General features: G+C 39.2%; 1 protein-coding gene across 3 annotated transcripts in view; it reads right to left on the reverse strand.

Annotated features, from left to right (window-relative positions):
* Positions 1-21,154, reverse strand: part of Crag (DENN domain-containing protein Crag) — an 878,555-nt gene that overhangs the window by 33,852 nt on the left and 823,549 nt on the right. For 2 of the 3 annotated variants that reach the window (XM_090389072.1, XM_090389068.1), the window contains one exon: positions 14,566-14,747. In XM_090389072.1, coding sequence (XP_090245198.1) covers positions 14,566-14,747 — 182 coding nt within the window. Of the gene's footprint in view, positions 1-14,565; positions 14,748-21,154 lie in introns of those variants that run through there. The other variant, XM_090389077.1, reaches the window with a different exon arrangement.

The raw sequence follows: 21,154 nt of genomic DNA on the forward strand, positions 1-21,154 counted from the left end.
TGTCCTCTGAATCACAGCCTTTTAAGATGCCCTATTTGCTTGATGTTTGCGGAGCAGTCAGGTATGGGACATGATACTGCCATGGGGGATATCTTTGTATGTGCGCGATGCAAGGAGTGTAAGGAAATCAGGCGACAACTCAGCGTTGTTATGGGCCTATATGAGAGCTTGAAGGACAGGGTGGATGCCCTCGAAGGATTACAAGTGAGGGACCCATCAAGCTCTCAGCTGCCCACACCAATGCCAGAGCTTGCACTTGGTCATCGCGCAACACAGCGGCAACCCCCAAAGCAGAATGCGCTGGTCCCAAAGGAACTAGTAGTTGTTGGTGACTATTGTCAGGGAAACATGCTTTGTAAAAAGGATAGGTGGAACAGGACCAGGGTATGTCTGCCAGGGGCAAAGGTTGATGACGTTGTAGAGCGGATATAATCTTTTAAGGGCACAAAAGGTGATATAGTTGTACACGTTGGCACTAATCATATTAAGAGTAGGAGACCAACGGAATTACTTAAGTACAGGTCACTGATGAAAAAAAGCCGTGAATTAGGGTTGAATTTGAAAGTGTCTGCAATTCTGCCCAGACATGATAGGAGGGAGTATATGATGAGAGCCCTGTCGATCAATTCGGCCCTGGAAAGATTGTGCAGGGCTCAAGGGGTAGAATTTTTTTCAGCCTGTTCTGTACTTGTTAATAGGAGAGACTGCTTCTACAGGGATGGGATACACTTAAATAGAAAGGGTGCAAGAATGTTTGCTGATGCTATCAAGGCAGTGTTAGGTGGGTCGGAAAACTGCTAGATTGGGGGGATACAAGGACTAATAGATTAACAGTAGCCACTGGCAGAGGAGAAAGTGATTCTTGCACTGCTTCTATTGGAATGAGCAGCAGCCTGGAAAATAAGATGCAGGATATTTCAGAGACTGCTGGGAATCATGGGGGTACAAGTGAACACATGGGTTGTGTTAGGGTGGCTAAGAGGAAGAGCAGGTGCATATATACTTGCGTGTACACCAATGCTAGGAATTTAGTAAATAAATTTGATGAATTTGAAGTATTGCTCAAAACATCAAAGGCAGATATTGTTGGGATTTCAGAGACGTTGTGTCACACAGATATAAGGAATGCAGAACTGGAATTTGGGGAGTACAATGTCTACAGAAAGGATAGACAGGATAGGAAGGGAGGAGGGGTTATGCTATTGGTTAAGAAACACATAAAATCCAAGGAAGTGAAGCCAGTCGACATCGTTGGACAGTGCAGTGTCGAGTCAGTTTGGTGTGACATAAGCATTGGGAGATAAAAATTGAGAGTAGGAGTGTGCTATAGGCCTAATGACTCTGATGAGTATAATAAGAAACTGTACGGAGAAATAGAGTGGGCCAGTAAATCAGAGAGTCTTATAATGGGGGATTTTAATTTCCCAGATATTGACTGGAATTTGGAGGCTGGTCATTCACACACTAGCAAGGCTTTTGTGGATTTATTGGATGATTGTTTTCTACATCAGCATGTTCGGGAGGCAACTAGAGGGAGTAATACTCTTGATTTGATTATCAGTAGTGATTCTTCATGCATTAAGAATCTGCAGATAAATGAACCACTAGGTGGCAGTGATCATAGTGTTCTGAAGTGGGAGTTACTCAAAGAGGTAACTACCATTAGGGGTAAAGGGAAGGGGTATTGCTTTCGTAAAGGCGACTACGCTGGACTGAGACAGTATTTAAATTCTATACAGTGGGATCAACTGATGATGTTACCAACAGCAAATTCAAAATGGGAAGCATTCAAAGAACTTATCTTGGAAGCTACTAGGCTTTACATACCAAATCAGAAATATTGTTCAAGGTTTAGGCCTAAATGGATGTCAAATGAACTAATGAGGCATATGGCAGAGAAGAAAAATGCATGGGATACATACAAGTTGATCTGTAACCAAGTTACAAAGGAGGTTAGGCAGGTGAAGGCAGATTACGAGAGATCCTTGGCAAGGGATGTGAAGAAAAACAGCAAAGAGTTCTTTACTTATGTAAACTCTAGAAGGAAGGGGATGAATCAGATCGGTCCACTTGATATCGATGAGAGAGGGGAATGCCAGAGGTGTATTCAACTCTGGCAGTAAGCTAGAGAATCTTGTAATAACTGAGAGTAAAGTGGAGGAGAAATTGTTGAAGATAAACACAAGAAAGGCACCTGGGGTGGATGGGATCTATCCAGTTATATTAAAGGAGGCAGCAAAGAAGTACCCATGGACTGGAGATGTGCAAATGTGACCCCAATTCACAAAGGAGGATCAAAGGCTGACACAAGTAATTATAGACCTGTGAGTTTAACTTCTGTTCCCGGAAAATTAATGGAGGCACTGGTTAAAGAAGCACTGCAGGATCATCTAGACAAGACTTCAGTTATAGCTCGGACACAGCATCGTTTTGTTAAGGGGAAGTCTTGCCTGACCAATTTGATTGGATACTATGATGCAGTCACAAAAGAACTGGATGCAGGGAATAACTTTGATATTATATACTTGGATCTTAGAAAGGCTTTTGATACTGTTGCACATGGAAGACTGCTGCACAAATTGGAGCAGTGTGGCATTGGAGGCAAATTGCTGCTATGGATAAAGGGGTGGTTGAGGGGGAGAAGACAGAGAGTGGCAATCAATGGACACTGCTCATCGTGGACTAATGTTATTAGTGGAGTCCCTAAGGGTTCAGTATTGGGTCCTTTATTGTTCTCTGTATTTATAAATGATATTGATGATGGTATATCAAGCTTAATGTCCAAGTTTGCAGACGATACGAAGGTTGGCAGGGTTGTCAAGGACACTACTGACACTATGCTGCTGCTGCAACAGGATCTGGAAAGGTTGAGCAGATGGGCTGAGAGGTGGCAAATGAAGTTTAACACTGACAAATGTAAAGTACTACATATGGGAAACAGCAACCCCAGAGCAACGTATCAACTCTGTGGTATTACACTGACAGTGGTAGAGAATGAAAGGGACCTGGGGGTGGTTGTGCAGGCAGATATGAAGTTCTCTGAGCAGTGCAGATGGGCTGCAAGAGTAGCTCATGGTGTATTGTCAATGATATATAGGAATTTTTCTAGCAGGAATAAGGAGGTGATTATTCCCTTGTATAAGGCAATGTTCAGGCCACACCTAGAGTACTGTATACAGGCCTGGAGGCCTCATTTCAAGAAGGATGTAGAGCTTCTGGAACGAGTACAGAGAAGGGCAACAAGATTAGTGAATGGAACGAAGGGGTGCTCTTACGAAGAAAGGCTTAAGTTTTGCGAATTACAGTGTCTGGAGACTAGGCACCAGCAAGGTGATCTGATAGAGGGTGTACAAAGCCTTGAATGGTTTGAGCATGCTCAATGCTTATGGGATTCTTCCTCTTGCTCAGAATAATCACCTGAGAGGGTATAAATTCAAACTGAGGAAAGACAGATGTAGGATAGATGTGCGAAAATTTGCCTTTAGCCAGTGGGTGGTTGGTAGGTGGAACAGACTTCCATCCCTTGTCGTGGAAGTTGATAGCCTAAATAAGTTTAAGGCTCAGCTGGACAGGTATTTCGAACGAACAGAGGGGTGAAGTGGAAGTGGTTATTTTTTATTTATTTATTTTACTTTATTTTTTTTTTTGGCTGATGCTGCATAAGCTTGCTTTCTTGCATCAAATGCCTCTACTAATGCTAATTTCATCCAAACCAAGTCAGGAACCATCGCTAGGTGGTCTATTATTTAACCTTGAGATATTTGGTCCTTCAGGTTGTCACAGACATTATCTCAGATATTCCAGACAAGCTGTACTTGCTACCTGGGAGTCTAAAACGCTGATGGAACTGATATTCGGGTGACACTCGAGTCAAGTGGACCCAATTTCGGCGAAGTTCGGATGGTCTGTGACAGCCAAATCCTCTGCTTGCACCTTCACGATGGTGAGACTGTTAGTAATCCTGGGTATAAGCTTGCTTTCTTGCATCAAATGCCTCTACTAATGGTAATGCTAATAACAGTATCAAAGGCTTTTTTAAGATCCAAATATATGATATCAAAGTTATTCTTTGCATTCCTTTGTGACTATCTTTGTGACATAGTATCCAATCAAATTAGTCAGAGAAGAGTTCGCCTTAACAACATTTGTCAATGTTATGCCCCATGCTGTGTCCGAGCTATAACTGAAGTCTTGTCTAGATGATCCTGCAATGATTCTTTAACCAGTGCCTCCATTAATTTCCCCGGAACAGAAGTTAAACTAATAAGTCCGTAATTACATGTCTCGCCCTTTGATCCTCCTTTGTGGATTGGGGTCACATTTGCACATCTCCAGTCCATGGGTCCAGGGAAGCTCTCATAATTTTGGCTAAGGGTTTGCTTACTTCCTTTGCCGCCTCCTTTAATATAACTGGATAGATTCCATCAACCCCAGGTGCCTTTCTTGTGTTTATCTTCAACAATTTCTCCTCCACTTTACTCTCAGTTATTACAAGATTCTCTAGCTTACTGCCAGAGTTGAATACACCTCTGGCATTCCCCTCGCTGAATAACTCCTCATGTGTGAATGTCAATGCAAAATATTCATTTAGTTTGTTAGCTACCTGAGCAGGATCATCAACAGTTGACCCATCGATATCAAGTGGACCAATCTGATTCATCCCCTTCCTTCTAGAGTTTACATAAGTAAAGAACTCTTTGCTGTTTATCTTTGCATCCTTTGCCAAAGATTTCTCATAATCTGCCTTTGCCTGCTTCTTTGTAACTTGGTTACAGACCAGCTTATATCTGTGTCACATGTTAATTTATATGTATCCCATGCATTTTTCTTCTTAATTGGTTCATCTGACATCCATTTAGGTCTAAATCTTGAACAATATTTCTTTGTTGGTATGAAAAGCCTAGTAGCTTCCAAGATTAATTCTTTGAATGTTTCCCATTTTGAATTTGCTGTTGGTAACATCATCAATTGGTTCCACTGTATAGAATTTAAATACTGTCTCAGACCACCGTAGTCACCTTTACAAAAGCAAAAACCCTTCCCTTTACTCTTGATGGTAGTTACCTCTTTGAGTAAATCCCACTTCAGTACACTGTGATCACTGCCACCTAGTGGTTCCTTTATCTGCAGATTCTTGATGCATGAAGAATCATTACTGATAATCAGATCAAGAGTATTACTCCCTCTAGTTGCCTCCCGAACATGCTGATGTAGAAAACAATCATCCAATAAATCCACCAAAGCCTTGCCAGTGTGTGAGTGACCAACCCACAAATTCCTGTCAATAATGGGGATATTAAAATCCCCATTATAAGACACTCTAATTTACTGGCTCACTCTATTTCTCTGCACAATTGCTCATTATTCTCATCAGATTCATTAGGCCTATAACACACACCTATTCTCATTTTTCTTTTCCCAGTGCTTTTGTCACACCAGACTCAACATTGCATTGTCCACCAACATCAATTGGATGCACTTCCTTAGATTTTATGTGTTTCTTAACTAACAGCATAACCCCCTCCTCCCTTCCTGTCCTGTCTATCCTTTCTGTACACATTGTACTCTCCAAATTCCAGTTCTGCACTGCTTATATCTGTGTGACACCATGTCTCTGTGGCGCCTCCGTAGCCAGGTGGGAAGGAGCAGTGCGTAGCACACGCTTCTTGATTAGACCGGGGTTCGAGCCCGTCACCACCAAATACGGAGGATGCGGAAAGGTCATTCAGGGAATGACCACCGCATATCCCGGAGCAATATGGCCTTAGTTGCTAATGCTCCTAAAAACCAAATAACAACAACAACAACCATGTCTCTGATATGGTGCCACAATATCTGCCAACAATATCTACCTTTGATGTCTTGAATAGCACTTCAAGCTCATCGAATTTATTAACTATACTCCTAGGATTGGTGTACAAAGGGTACTAGGAAAGTTTTGCAATATGACGCAACAATGAATCACAGGAAGCTGCTTGTTGCTGCATGTTGAGACATGTTCATACGTGCATAGTAGCCGCCGCGCCAAGTCGATGGGCTCAGTTATTCATTAGTAGTGAGAGTGTAAAGTGCTTGCGATGGCATCGTGGTCACGAAATGAGATAAGGACAGTTTTGCAGTATAATTTCGTGCGTGGTTTAACCATAGACCAGTGCTTAGAAGAAATGACTCTTGCACTAGATGATGATTGTCTACATCGTACAACTATATTCAGGTGGTATAGAGAATTCCAAAGGGGAAATTTCACACTGGAGGATTCTGAGAGGCTGGGAAGGCCACGAACGTCAGTTACGGAGGAAAACGTTACTGCTGTGTGGAAAATGCTTGTCGAAAATAGGCGAGTGACCTACCAACAGATAGAGGATACTTTGGGCCTAAATGCACCAGCAATTCGTTCGATTCTGCCAGATTATTTGCACATGAAGAAACTTTGTTCTCTCTGGGTGCCGCATCAACTGACTGAAGAACAGATGACACGACGTGTGACTTGGTGGCGGGAGATGTTAAAAAAGTTTGATAAGGGACAATCTCGGTATGTGAACAACATCGTGACAGGTGACGAGACTTGGCTGTACTATTACGATCTGCCGACCAAGGCTCAAAACAAAGTTTGGGTCTTTGATGATGACGACACACCCGTAATTGTCAGAAAATCCCGATCTGTAAAGAAGAAAATGATAGCTGTATTTTTCAAATCGAGTGGAATTGTGGAACGTGTCGTTTTGGACACGCAGAAGACAGTCACAGCTAAGTGGTATACTGAACAATGCCTGCCTAAAGTCATTGGATCTATGAAGAACCTGCGGCCAAATTCAAGAATGGACACCTGGTACCTCCATCACGATAATGCTCCAGCTCACCGCGCTAAAGCCTGCACCGAATATTTGACCACGACAGGACTGAAACGTCTCGAGCACCCTCCCTACAGTCCAGACCTTGTCCCTGCGACTTTGCACTGTTCCCGCATGTGAAAATGAAGCTAAAAGGGAGGCGGTTTTCCAGTGATGAGGACCTTCTACGGGCTTGGGACAACGAGTGTGCTTTACTCCCTAGTGAAACTTGGCAGAACTGGTTTAAAGATTGGTTTCGGAGGATGGAGAGGTGTATTGAATGTAGAGGAAATTACTTTGAAAAAATTAAATAAACAAAGCTGTATTGTAAAACTTTCCTAGTACCCTTTGTACATGCACCTGGTTGTCCTCTTAGTTACCCTAACACAGCCCATCTATTTACTTGTTCCACTATGACTCCTAGCAGTTCTGGAAATTCCCATTGCCTTGCTTTCCAGGCTGCTGCTGAATTGCACTTCAATAGAAGTAGTGCAAGAATCACTTTTACCTCTGCCAGCGGCTATTGTTAATCTATTAGGCCGTGTATCCCCCCAAGCTAGTAGTTTTCCAACCCACCTAACTCTGCCTCGATAGCTTCAGCAAATATTCTTGCACCCTTTCTGTTTAAGTGTATACCATCCCTGTAGAAGCAGTCTCTCCTGTTAACATGCACAAACCAGGCTGAGAAAAATTCTACCCTTTGAGCCTTGCACAATCTCTCCAGGGCCGAATTGATTGACAAGGCTCTCATCATATACTACCTGCTATCGTGTCTGGGCAGAATTGCAGACACTTTCAAATTCAACCCTAACTCATGCCTTTTTTTCAGTATTGTCTTGTACTTGTTAAGCAATTCTGCCGGTCTCCTACTCTTAATATCCTTAGTGCCAATGTGTACAACAATATCACCCTTTGTGCCCTTAAAGGATGATATTTGCCCTACAACGTCGCCAACCTTTGCCCCTAGCAGACATACCCCTGGTCCTGTTCCATCTATCTTTTTTGCACAATATGTTCCCTGTTTCCCTGATAATAGAGTCACCTACAACAACTAGTTCCTTTGGGACCAGAGAATTCTGCCTTGGGGGTTGCCTCTATGTTGCGGAATGTTCAAGTGCAAGCTCTGGAATTGATATGGGCAGCTGAGAGCTTGATGGGCCCTCAATTTAAATCCTTCGAGGGCATCCACCCTGTCCTTCAAGCTCTCATATAAGCCCATAACAATACTGAGTTGGTGCCTGATTTTCTCACACTCCTTACATTGCACACACACACAAAGACATTCCCCTTGGCAATATTATGTCCCGTTCCTGATTGCTCCAAAAACATCAAACAAGCAGTGCATTTCAATAGACTGATTCAGAGGACAACCGCCCCCCCCCCCCTCAGTTCTCCCCTGAGCCACAGCACTTCCACTAGTTTGAGCCTTTTGCTTTGCTACTCTGGTCTGAGTCATGATTTCTATTCAAGTTCAATAAAATTCCAATACAAAATATAACCCTAAACCTATATCCCAATGCAGTTATAACACTATATATATGTATTTCGGTATTGAATATTATCTCCGAGTTACATTATATGACTTTCTTATCCCCTGTCAACTTATATGTATTAATTTGCTACATTTGTAATAACTAGGTCGCTATATTTTACTGATTAATTGATACTACTATACTCACTATCTAGTTTTCCGTTAAATCTTACACTAGCACATGTTGTATCGTATAACAATGGCGGCAAGTTACGAACGGTTAATCTTCGGACACGAGGTATTATTTACTTTCCAAATCGCGCTCTCTAAATTCAAAATAAACCACGGAGCTTGACTAGGTCTATAAGCTCCTTATAGAAAATAATTTAAGCTAACAATTAAGTCAATAAAGTGGCTAAGTATAATTAAAAACTTATGTTTGAGGGAGCTGCAAAACCTGTCCACACGTGGATTTGATACCCTTACCGATACTAAGTAACTTACAAAGTAACCTATATAATGTAGTATAATGAATATAATACATTATACTACATTATTATTCAGCAGTAGTACGTACTATGCTATTTTAAGTTACGTACTATGTGACACAGTCATGTTATGAGATCGTGTTTGTATTGGCATATATGAGCTGCTACCCAAAAGTTCTAGAAATCTGAATGTTGTACGGGAACTAAGTCTAGTATGGACTTGTGGCGCTACGTAACACTGCATGCATCCTTTGAGCATCAGTGTGCCACATGCTTTTGGGCTGGACAGAGTCACTGAATATTTATGCATGGATATTTGGCTGTGTGTGTTTTGCAAACTTTGCAATTGTTGCAATGGATCACGCGAGAGAGCAACATGCTTGCATCAAGTTTTGTTTCCTTCTTAACAATACAGCAGCAGAAACCCATAAGAAGTTGAAACAAGCTTTTGGTGACAATGCCTTAGGCCAGACACAGACCTACTATTGGTTTAACCATTTTAAAAATGGTTGACTGTTGGTTGATGATGACGATCACTTTTAAGAATTGTGGTCAAGTTCGTGCCACAGTTACTGAGTGAAGACCAAAAGCAGCATAGCGTGGAAGTTAGCAAAGATCTTGAAGGGGCCAGGAGTGATCAAAACCTCCTTTCTACGGTCGTCACTAGTGACAAGAGTTGGGTATATGGGTATGAATCAGAAACCAAGCAAAAATCATCCCAGTGGAAGAGCCCATCTTTGCCCTAACCGAAGAAAGCCAGACAAGTGAGGAGCAATGTGAAGTTCACGCTGATCTGTTTTTTGGACATTGATGGAATTATCCATAAGGAATTCATCCATCCTGGCCAGATCGTCAACGCAAAGTTCCACTCCGATGTCCTGAGGGGGTTAAGGGAAGCCATCAGGAGGAAACGTCCAGAGAAGTGGTGCATAAAGAACTGGGTCCTTCATCATGACAATGTGCCAGCCCACACATCTCTCGCTGTGGCTCGGTTTTTGGCATCCAACAATGTGACAATTGTCCCCCCCCCCTTATCTGTTAGACTTAATCGCCTGCGACTTCTTCCTCTTCCCAAGAATGAAAATCAAGCTGAAGGGTTGAAGATTTGATAAAATAGAGGATATCCAAACCGAATCACAGGCACTGCTGAACACTATGATGAAGGACTTGCAGGATGCATTCAAATCATGGGAGAAGTGCTGGGATCAGTGTTTACGCTTTCAAGGGGACTACTTTGAAGGTGACGGTGGCGAATAAGACCCAGGGTGAATCTAATTTATTTTATAAATACATTTCAGGAACTTTTGGGTAGCACCTTGTATTTATAGTTTATGGACTTAAACTTCTAATATTAACTACACTCCCATGGAATTATAGAGACGATTACTAAATTGGAATTATATTGTTCTATAAAAATACTATAACTGATAGTATATTTATATCCTTCTTATACAGATACTCTAACAACTGTGGCTATATTGTTGTTATATTGATACAGCCGGAAAAATTCAAAATGGGGTGCACAACCTAATACCTTAAGAACAACTGCCTTGGCATTATGCTACTCAGTTGCCACTCCACACATGCAAAGAAGATAAATGTAGCACTGAATGATAGTTGCCACCTGATAACCGGCTGTTTAAAGGCTACTCCAGTCGAGAAGCTATACACCCTTGCAGGTATTGTTCCACTGGATGTGAGACAGAAGATACAAGTAAGCACCGAACTATAAAAAGACAGAAAATCTATTACACCCAACATTCAAACAACAACCTTCTATTCAAAGGCTGAAATCAAGAAGAGAATTTCTCGTTACAACAAATGAACTGTTTGCCCCACCACCCTTGGGAGCAAGAAGTGAACATACTCAAGATTGGATGACCCTACAAAAAAAAAAAAAAAAAAAAAAAAACTTACCCCTTGACACCTGACAGACAGAAATTTTGGCTAACAGTCTTAGAACTGGTGTGGGTACAATTTGAAGAAATAGAGTTTCCAACCCCAAATTTCAGGAATGGAACAAACAACAAAGCATCTCATCAGCTACACCTCTTGCTCCTTCAACTTGCAACACGTTTGACCTCTTGAAGGCTACAGAGAATGCTACTAAAGTGGCTCATTTCTGGTAGAAATAGCGTAAAGAACTTTATCCAGACATTTTATTTTGTATTACTATATATGTTTATGCTATTTAGCTATTTGTCTATTGGACCCTTTTTTTTTAAAATAAAGACTGTATGTTACCTAATACTGCATTTGAATGTTTCCATATTGCTTCCTCGTATGTTCCGACACGAAATAAATAAATAAAAGACATAGTAACAATGATTGTAAACTACAACTTTCATTTTTTTTAAGCAGTTTTGAAAACCAAGTGAAGAACAAATTAATCAACTTTATCACATAAACGCAAATACCAATTGCACTACTAATTTCTATAAAAATAACAAAATCAATAAATTTTATGTAATAAAAAATTAACTTAGCACAAAAAATGATCTGTTCACCATAATCTCAATGGCTTTTACTGCCTGAGTTATTTTATAGCAGTTAACATAAATAGATTATGATGTATCAAGTTACATTACTGTTCGTAAAGTGAAATTAGCATTAGCATTAGTAGAGGCATACGATGCAAGAAAGCAAGCTTATGCAGCATCAGTCAAAAAAAAAAAAAAAAAAAAAAACCAAAAACTCCCCATTTCATCCCTCCACTCGTTCCAAATGCCTGTTCAGCTCAGTCTTAAATTTATTTAGGCTGTTAGCTTCCACAACAAAAGATGGAAGTCTGTTCCACCAATCAACTAGCCGCTGGCTAAAGGCAAATTTCTGCACATCTATTCTACAACTATCTTTCCTCAATTTGAAAGTGCCCCCTCAGGTTCTTAGTCTGAGAAGACGAAGAATCCCATCAGCATTTAGCTTGCTCAACTCATTCAAGGCCTTATACACCTCAATCAGATCACCTCGCAGGTGCCTATTCTCCAGGCGCTGCAATTTGCAGAACTTAAGCCTTTCTTGGTAAGAGCACCCCTTTGTTCACCTCACCAATCTTGTTGCCCTTCTTTGTATTCGTTCTAGTAACTCTACATCCTTCAAAAAAGGAGGCCTCCAGACCTGTACATAGTAATCTAGCAAAATTCCTATATATCATTGACAAGACTCCATGACCTGCCCTGGCAGCCCGCTCTGCACTGTTCAGCGAACTTCATATTTGGCTGCACAATTACCACCAGGTCTTTTTTCACTTTCCACTTCCCTGAGTGTAGTACCACCCAGTTCTACGTTTCTCTTCGGTTATTACTACCCATAAGCATTACTTTGCATTTTTCAATGTTAAACTCCAGTTGCCACTTCTCAGCCCATTAAATATCCATAATCATCACTTCTTAAATATCCATGGATATTTAAGAAGTGATGATTAACACAAGTATTAAATGACTTTCTGCAGAATTCTAAGAATATTTAAACATATTTAAATATTTAAACTAACAAACAGAGTAAAGAAAGTATTATAGTCTTTCCTTACATTATCTCTAAAATGCATAAAAAGTTCATAAGTGAAAACTTAAGTGACATATAGGTACTGAAATATTCAAGTTTAATTTTCTATAGTCCTAAAAGAAAAGTTTTTACGAAAGACAGTGCAATTGCTACAATGGAACATCTTTAAGTGGTAAACTAAAAATATTTTAGTAGTTGACCTGTTCACAAATCAACTACCTTGAATACAGGCAGTTCCCGCTTTATGGGTTTACGAGTTTCTTTTTTTCGATTCAACAAAATCGAAAATATGAACATTAATAATAAATTCATATTCACAAATTCATATTATGGTAAATATGGCGACAATGTAAAAACTGTTTAAACACAGAAGGAATGCAAACATGTCCATTTTTTGTATGATGCAAGAACCTTATAAAGTTTTTGTATTTTACCTTTAAACTCACAGTCCAATTTCCTGATTTGACTGTTTAGAAAGTTGCAATGTAAACAATTCCAGATTAATTACATATAAAACATTAAAATTTTCAATATCAATGATAAAAGAATTCAGCAAGGAATGAATCTTATGTATAACATATTATGTGTCTATACAGGGTGATTCACTACCAGTGCGACAAACTTGCAGGAGGTGCAGGGGGCACAAAGACGAATCAGAATCACATAGCATTGCAGGGTCCAAAATGCCTTCGTCATGCGGTAGAGGACGTTGAACGGGAGGTCGCGTGAACAGCGATCCCGCTGGAAGTCAGCATTTGCGAACCAGTTCCCGAGACAGTAGGATGGACAAGTATTCAAACGTTGAACTGGCCGACAGGCACCCCGCGTAGGAAGCTGCGGACTGTAACAGGTGTGCCGCTCTGCGCTTGTACCAGGAACGTTTCCTGCACAGGCGTGCTCCTCATCATACGATTTTCGCACGTGTGCACAGAAGGTTACGTGAGACTGGTTGTTTTACGAGAGGTACCATGAATTGAGAGCGAACAACGAGGATGCCAGACAATGAGGAGAATGTCCTACGTCTTGCAGAAGGCAATCCGAGTATGAGTACTCGAGCGATAGGCCAACTATTGGGTATTTCCCAATCCACTGTATGGAGGATACTGTCAACAAACCAAATGAGTTCATACCATCTGCAACGCATCCAATAATTGGAGCCTGCGAATTATCCACTCCGGAGGACTTTTGCTACTTGGTTTCTTCAACAGAAACGGTTCGCAAATGCTGACTTCCAGCGGGATCGCTGTTCACGCGACCTCCCATTCAACGTCCTCTACCACATGACGAAGGCATTTCGGACCTTGCAATGCTATGTGATTCTGATTCGTCTTTGTGCCCCCTATACCTCCTGCAAGTTTGTCGCACTGGTAGTGAATCACCCTGTATAACTGATTTTGTTTCACAATGTTAGACTTCTAGTTCCTTTAATTCCACAATAATTTCTGCTGCTACTGTTGCATATTTCCTTATAATTCAATAAAGTGTCTTGCTGCTCTGATGTTCCACTTCATCACTATATCATCTTTAATTCCATCCATGGTAATGCAATTCAAAACCTGTTATTTTGATACCACTATTTGGCATATAATGGCTTCTAGCTGCCACTGCAAAATCTCTAATAAGAACAACACAATTTTAAAAAAATCTTGGAATAGTTCTTGCCTTACTGGAATCTAATTATAGTATTTCTCTTACTTTGGCAATGCTACTGCTCTGAACTGTAATGAAAATCATTACAGTACTGGTACTGGATATTTTAGTAGTGCTGAAAGTAACAACAAACAAAAGCACTGATTTTTTGTTGAATAGAGTATGAAAAGTAGTCTTAATTCAGGAAAAAAAAAAAAAAAACCCTTGAATACAGGCAGTTCCTGTGTTACGAGTTTGCGGGTTTACAATTCCCCCCCCCCCCAAGTATCAACAAAATCGAAAATATGAACATTAATTGCAATAAATAAGTGCTAAATTGATAAATACAGTATTTCAAACTACAGTACAATATAGCAGATTATATTACCTGGCAACAGGTAATATAATCTGTTATGGTTACTGAAACCACTATGTGGTTTTCAAGAAAGGAAGAATATTTCCTAGTATTGTTTTCCTCCTATAAAATTAGAATTACTTTATTTTTTGGGAAAATCCTCATATGATAAAGCTTAAGCATAAATCTGTATGTGCAGTGATAATATTACTATAAACAACCTTACTTAAAAATATTAACCATCTAATCCAGTGGTATACTTTTAGATAGAAAAATAAATATGCTTACAGATGTCAATATTATCTTTCCCTAGGGCAACTAAAGACAAGAAAAGTATTTCTCTGTATATGCTGTGGTAACGCTCCTTAATTCCTTTTGCTGAATGGCGTTTCCTTCGTTCATTAATCAGCATGTTAATTGGTGAGAGCAGATCATTGCATCTAATTCTAGCTAAGATCTGTCGCATCAGACTAATATGAGATTAACAAAAAGAAGATAAAAGAGAATTAATATTCAATTATTATACAGTATATTTTATAAATTAAATATGAAATGCAACTTTTTTTTTATCAAGAACGGAAATTATTTATGCATTAATTAATAAATAAGTTGCTGCTTTTAAATATTTAACTAGTATTCTGAATAAAAGTATGTGCATGTGTAATATAAGGACTAAATTATACAAACAGCTCAACCACCAAAAAAATCAAATATGTTCATATGAATATATACCCAATTCTGAATGAGTACAAAACTATGGCCATTTGAATGGTGGGAAATAACAAAATAATTAAAATAAATAAGAATGAGCGGATACTTACTTTGTAAAATTTTTATCCACACTATAAACGTGTCTGCTCATTCTTATTTATTTTATTTAATGAGCTTTTTTTTATGGAGCTCCGAATGGTTATTATTTTTAACCATTCAGAACTCCATAGCCATTTTTTAAAATCCAAACAGCCATGATGCTAATAAAAAATATATAAAATAATTAAAATAAATAAGAATAAGCAGGCACATACTTGGTAAAATATTTATTCACACTAAATGTGTCTGCTTCTTATTTATTAGGTGCATTAGCATATATGCATAATGTGCCTATTGTTTTCACTGTGTCTGTCTGTCTGCATGTAATAACTAAACTCCTAATTGGAAGGATTTTCATATTTGCTATTTCAGAAAAAATTATCAATCCATCAAAAATTTCATTAAAATTGGATAAGAGAAATCCAGCAATTATTACTTTTTTTTGTCTGTTTATCTGCATGTAATAATTTGACTCCCAGTGGATGGATTTTTATGAAATTTTATAATTATCCCTGTTAGAGAGATATGCAGTGCAATCCTATATTTTATTAAAACTAGACCATCAGAAATCCAAAAATTATTACTTCTCTGTCTATCCATCTGATGTAATAACTTAACCCACCCTGGACAAATTTTCATGTTTGTTTGTTTATGGGCTTTACAGCACAAGGGCATCAAGGCCATAATGCGCCACAAATTTTCATGAAATTTTATATTTGGTGCTTGATTTATCGAGTCCTTCCCATTATCATTAAAATCAGACCAAGAGAAATTCATAAATTATTTCTTTTCTTTTTCCCATACATATCACATAGGCTATCCACACTGTATATTGTAAATGAAGAACTGCATATTATGTTTGTTGGAATACACTGATTGGAGGAATGAATGGGCTAAATCAGATATGCAGCAACAAAATTCTTTCAATTCAAAGATAAGAGTTGTTGCTTTTTTAGTATGTTTTTTTTTTTTTTTTTTTTTTTTATAAATCATGAATTTTTACTATTTGCTAACACACCTGAAATGTAATGTAATGCATACATTAACTGATCTGTGATTTTATTATAGTGAACTATTTTAAAACTCCACAGCTGTTTTTAAAATCCAAACAGTCACAGCCAGGTAACCATTCAGAATTGATCACAACAATAATAATAATAATAATAATAATAATAATATCTAATATCTACTTCCCCCAAGGTTGAAGTGACAGCTGAGACAGATAGTGACACCATCTAGTGTTGCTTCCAAGAACTACCACTAGATGCAAGCTGAAGCTAAACAGGTCCACCTCCATAGATGGACGATGACATCCAAGAGAAGTAATAATCATACTGCATTGAGTGTGGTGCAGGGCAGGATAAAGTCATGCGCATCAGGTCTTGGGCATAGGAGTCAGAGAAAGTCTCTCAAGGAACACTGTGGAGCAAGTAGTGCTGTCCCCTCCATATGGCTATCACAAGGGAAAGCCAAAGTCCACCCAGCCCATGCAACCAACTGTAAGTCATTCCTGTGCAACTGCACTAGTGAGGAAGTGAACCCAGGGAGGAAGAAAACGCAAAACACAACGTGGAGCATTGAAAGGAATATGTTCATCATGTGAACATACTAAGAAATAACCAAGCTAGAGACCGATATGACAATGTATAGGCGAGAGTACATACCAAGCGGTTCGAATGATTGCTGGATATTCAGGTCACTGAACAGTGGACCCGGAAAGGACCACAGTCACTAAGAACCCGATAGCTCCTGCTATCTTTGAAAAAAATCAAGCAGGACATGAGTGACCAACTAAAAAGAACAAAGAATATGGACAACATGGAACCAGAGGAAGAAGAGCAAGAAGAAATACAATCTAGAGCAGCTGAAGTGGAAAGAAATTAGGTCATTATAACCAGAATAGAAGATGAGTGGAAGAAGGCCCTAACAGAATTCAAGGAAATGGACCCCACAAAGACCCACGTGATACCAAAGCAGTGAACAAATAGAATCCTGTAGGGAGTGACAGACCACCTCAATCGACAAATAATACCACATTACCTTGACAACAATGGTGCAATATTGGAGGCCATCCACACAGCCATATACAGTAGACTGTTGAAATAACAGCACCCCAAATAATGGAACATTCAAGCTAATGGCATACTGAGATCAGTTGTTTACATATAGTACAGATGTCTTGCAGTGCTGAAAAAAGAAAACGGCAAGTCAAGTGATTACTGTATTTGTTTACATTCACCATTTTGAAAGTGAATTTTGTATATCACAGATTATACTGCTGTTTTACATTTATTTTAAATTAAAAACCCCTCACTATGGCTCCTAAAGTTCATAAACCTCATACAGAGAAGAAAAGAAGAACAACATTAAAACTTAGTGACAAACTCGATATAATCCAAACTATTACATTAGGGTCACCTGGAAATTTAATTTATACATCCATGTGTATTGTGTCTGCAAACTGCATGTGTTCTCTAGTCTATTTGCCTGTTTTGCAGAATGAAAAACCCCAGTTTCTGGGGGAACCTTGCTACCTATGCCTGAGATTGACTAACTGAGCCATGGAGTGAAAAGAGCCCATAAAAGTCCCTTGCACCATTGATGGGATTTGAACCTGGGCCTTTACCACTCGATGATGCCACTGTGCTATCCGTGCAAACTAAATTTGATATAATAAAAAAATAGAATAGGGCATAAACGGAAATATTAATGGAGAATATAACATTGGATCATCAACATGTTTATGTTTTTTATGTGAAGTTAATAAAATTGCATTCTTAATCTCTCTATTTCTTATTTAGCCTCATTAAATTAAAATTAAATTAAGTGCAGCCATTATCAACCCACTGCAGGATGGAAGCCTCCTCAACAATTCATGCTGAGGGAAATGGACCATAATCTGCCACGCTGGTCCAGTGCGGGTTGGCAGATTGACCGTATTCAGCAGTCAGGGGCTTGAACCCCAGTCTACTCAAAGAGCGTGTGCTACTGCACTCCCGCTCTTGCCCACTCGGCTACGGAGACCATTAGCCTCATTATCTCTGCATTAAATATATTAAAATAAAACTTTCTATTTTCTACACACATCCATTCCCTATAAAAGGTGCCTAAGTCTAGAAGCACTGAAATTTGCAGAACTTAAGCCTTTCATGGAAAGAGGACCCCTACACTTCTCTGTACTCGCTCAAGCAACTCTACATCCTTCCTAAAATGAGGCCGCCACACTTGTATGTAGTACTGAAGGCGTGGTCTGACCATTGTCTTAAACAAAGGAATAATTACTTCCTTTTCCCTACTAGTAAAATTCTTGTATATCATTGACAATACCCCATTACCTGCTCTGGCAGCCTGTTTGCATTACTCAGAAAACTTCATATCTGACTGCACAATTACTCCCAGGTCTTTTTCAATTTCTACCACCTTAAGTGTAGTACCACACAGTTAGTACATTTCTCTGGGATTACTTCTACCCATATGCAGTATTTTTGTATTTGTGAATGTTAAACTTCAGTTGTGTCACTCCACAGCCCATCTGTTCTAGATACTGCAGCATACTGTCATTAACAACCCTGCCAAACTCGGACATTAAGTCTGATATACCTTCAACAATATCATTGATATATATACAAAGCAACAATGGGTCCAACAAACTGAATCCTGGGGAACTCCACAAATAACATTAGTCCATGAAGAGCAGTGTCCACTGATTACCACACTCTGTTGTTTCCCACTCAACCACCCTTTCGTCCATAGTAGCAACTTGGCCTTAATGCCATACTGCTCCAATTTGTACAGCAGTCTTCCATGTGCAACAGTATCAAAAGCTTTCCTGAAATCCAAGTATATGATATCAAAATTATTTTTTGCATCCAGTTCCACCATGACTACATCATAGTATCCAATCAAATTGGACAGACATGCTGTATCTGAATTATTACTGCAGTCTTGTCTAAATGATCTTGCAATGCTTCTTTATCCAATGACTCCATTATTTTCCTCGGAACAGAAGTTAAACTAGCAGATCTGTAATTTCTCTTGTCACCCTTTGATTCCCCCTTTGTGAACTGGAGATACTTTTGCACATCTCCAGGCTGTGGTGACCTCCCTTAGTCCAAGAATACTCTCATAATTATGCCTGAGGGTTCGCTTACATCCTTCTTTGCCCCTTTTAATATAATTGGATAGAAACCATACACCCCAGGTGCCTTTTTATCTTTAACTTCAACAATTTCTCCTCCACTTTGCTATCAGTTATTACAAAATAGTAGTAGTAGTAGTAGTGGCATGTGACAGGGAGCTTAAAATCATTAAGCTTCCTGTCAGAGTTTAATAAGCGTGGTCTGACCATTGTCTTATACAAAGGAATAATTACTTCCTTTTCCCTACTAGCAAAATTCTTTATATCAATGACAATACCCCATTACCTGCTCTGGCAGCCTGTTTGCATTACTCAGAAAACTTCATATCTGACTGCACATGTATGAATGTAGATGCAAAATACTCTTTCAGTTTGTCAGCTATCGGAGCAGAATCATCAACACTCGAACCATCGATATCAAGTGGACCAACTTGATTCATCCCCTTCCTTCTAGCATTTATATAAATAAAGAAGTCCTTGCTGTTTTTCTTAGCATCCCTTGCCAAAGATTTCTTGTAACCTACCTTCATTTGCCTAATCTCCTTTGTGACTTGATTACAGACTAGCTTATATCTACCACAGGCTTCTGTGTCGCTTGATAATTTATATGCATCCCATGCATTTTTCTTTTCTGCCACATCTCATTAGTTCATCTGACATCAAATTAGGCTTAAAACCTTGAACAATATTCCTTAGTTAGTATGAAAAGCCTAGTAGTTTTCAAGATTAATTCCTTCAATGCATCCCATTTAGAATCTGCTTTTGGTAATGTCATCAGTTGGTCCCACTGTATAGAACTGAAAAACTGTCTGAGACCACTGTAGTTACCTTTATGAAAGCAAAAACCCTTCCCTTAACCCCTGATGGTAGTTACGTCTAAGTAAATCCTACATCAGTACACTGTAATCACTGCCACCTAGTGGTTACTTTATCTGCAAATTCTTAATGCATGAATAATCACTGCTGATAATAAGATCAAGAGTATTACTCCCTCTGGTTGCCGCTCGAACATTCTGCTGTTGAAAACAATCATCCAATAAATCTACAAAAGTCTTGCTAGTGTGCGAGTGACCAACTCACAAGTTACAGTCAATATTTGGAAAGTCATGTTACAGGTATGTTTTGAGTGTGTCAAGAATATATTTAGTAATTCAACAGATCCTGATGGAAAAAAAGAGTGTGGCATTTAGTACTAAATCCTGGGGACTTCTTGCATATGTTTGGAGAGAGCAGAATGAAAACATACCTGAATGGATGTGTTGTTCAAAAAAAAAATATCTGGATAAATTTTGGAAGATGACCTGAAAGGCCAGATTCATACAGATTGTGAAGAATCTCATTCTGCCAGATTGTGTCGAAATCTATTTAATATCAAACCATATCATCAAACACTTCCTATTCATTTCACAAATATACTTGATCTCAATCCTAATCTTGACGATGTCCATTTCCACTTGCAGTCTGCCAAACCCCCATGTACTTTTTCTGAGAGAATCTCAGTTATCAGTTGATTCAACTACTGCTCATCTCAGTTGCCCAAATTATTCGCTGTATGATTCCTTTTGCCTCCAAGTTGATACTTGTGCATATGTTCGTTCCAATATTCCCTGTCAGAGACTTGGTAATTTGGAATCTTCTCTGGCTCAAAATCTCTCTTCCTCATTCTGTCAAATTCATCGGTTGTCACTACCGTTCTCCCAACTCCACTAATCACTTGGAGCTCTTTGACTTCCTCTCTTTACAACTTGACTTTCTCCAGTCCAACTTTCTTAAAAGTGAGGTAATTTTAATGTTCACAACTCCAGCCGGCTTCCGTTTTCTAGTCACACCGACCCAGCTGGACGCGTTGCTGAACAATGTGTGCAAGGTCTAATGACCTTGCACACATTGTTCATTTACCTACAAGAATACCAGACAATCCCAAACATA

This window comes from Mastigoproctus giganteus, chromosome 2 (assembly GCF_048544385.1).
Source record: "Mastigoproctus giganteus isolate SK-2022 chromosome 2, ASM4854438v1, whole genome shotgun sequence".
NCBI classification, from domain to species: Eukaryota; Metazoa; Arthropoda; class Arachnida; order Uropygi; family Thelyphonidae; genus Mastigoproctus; species Mastigoproctus giganteus.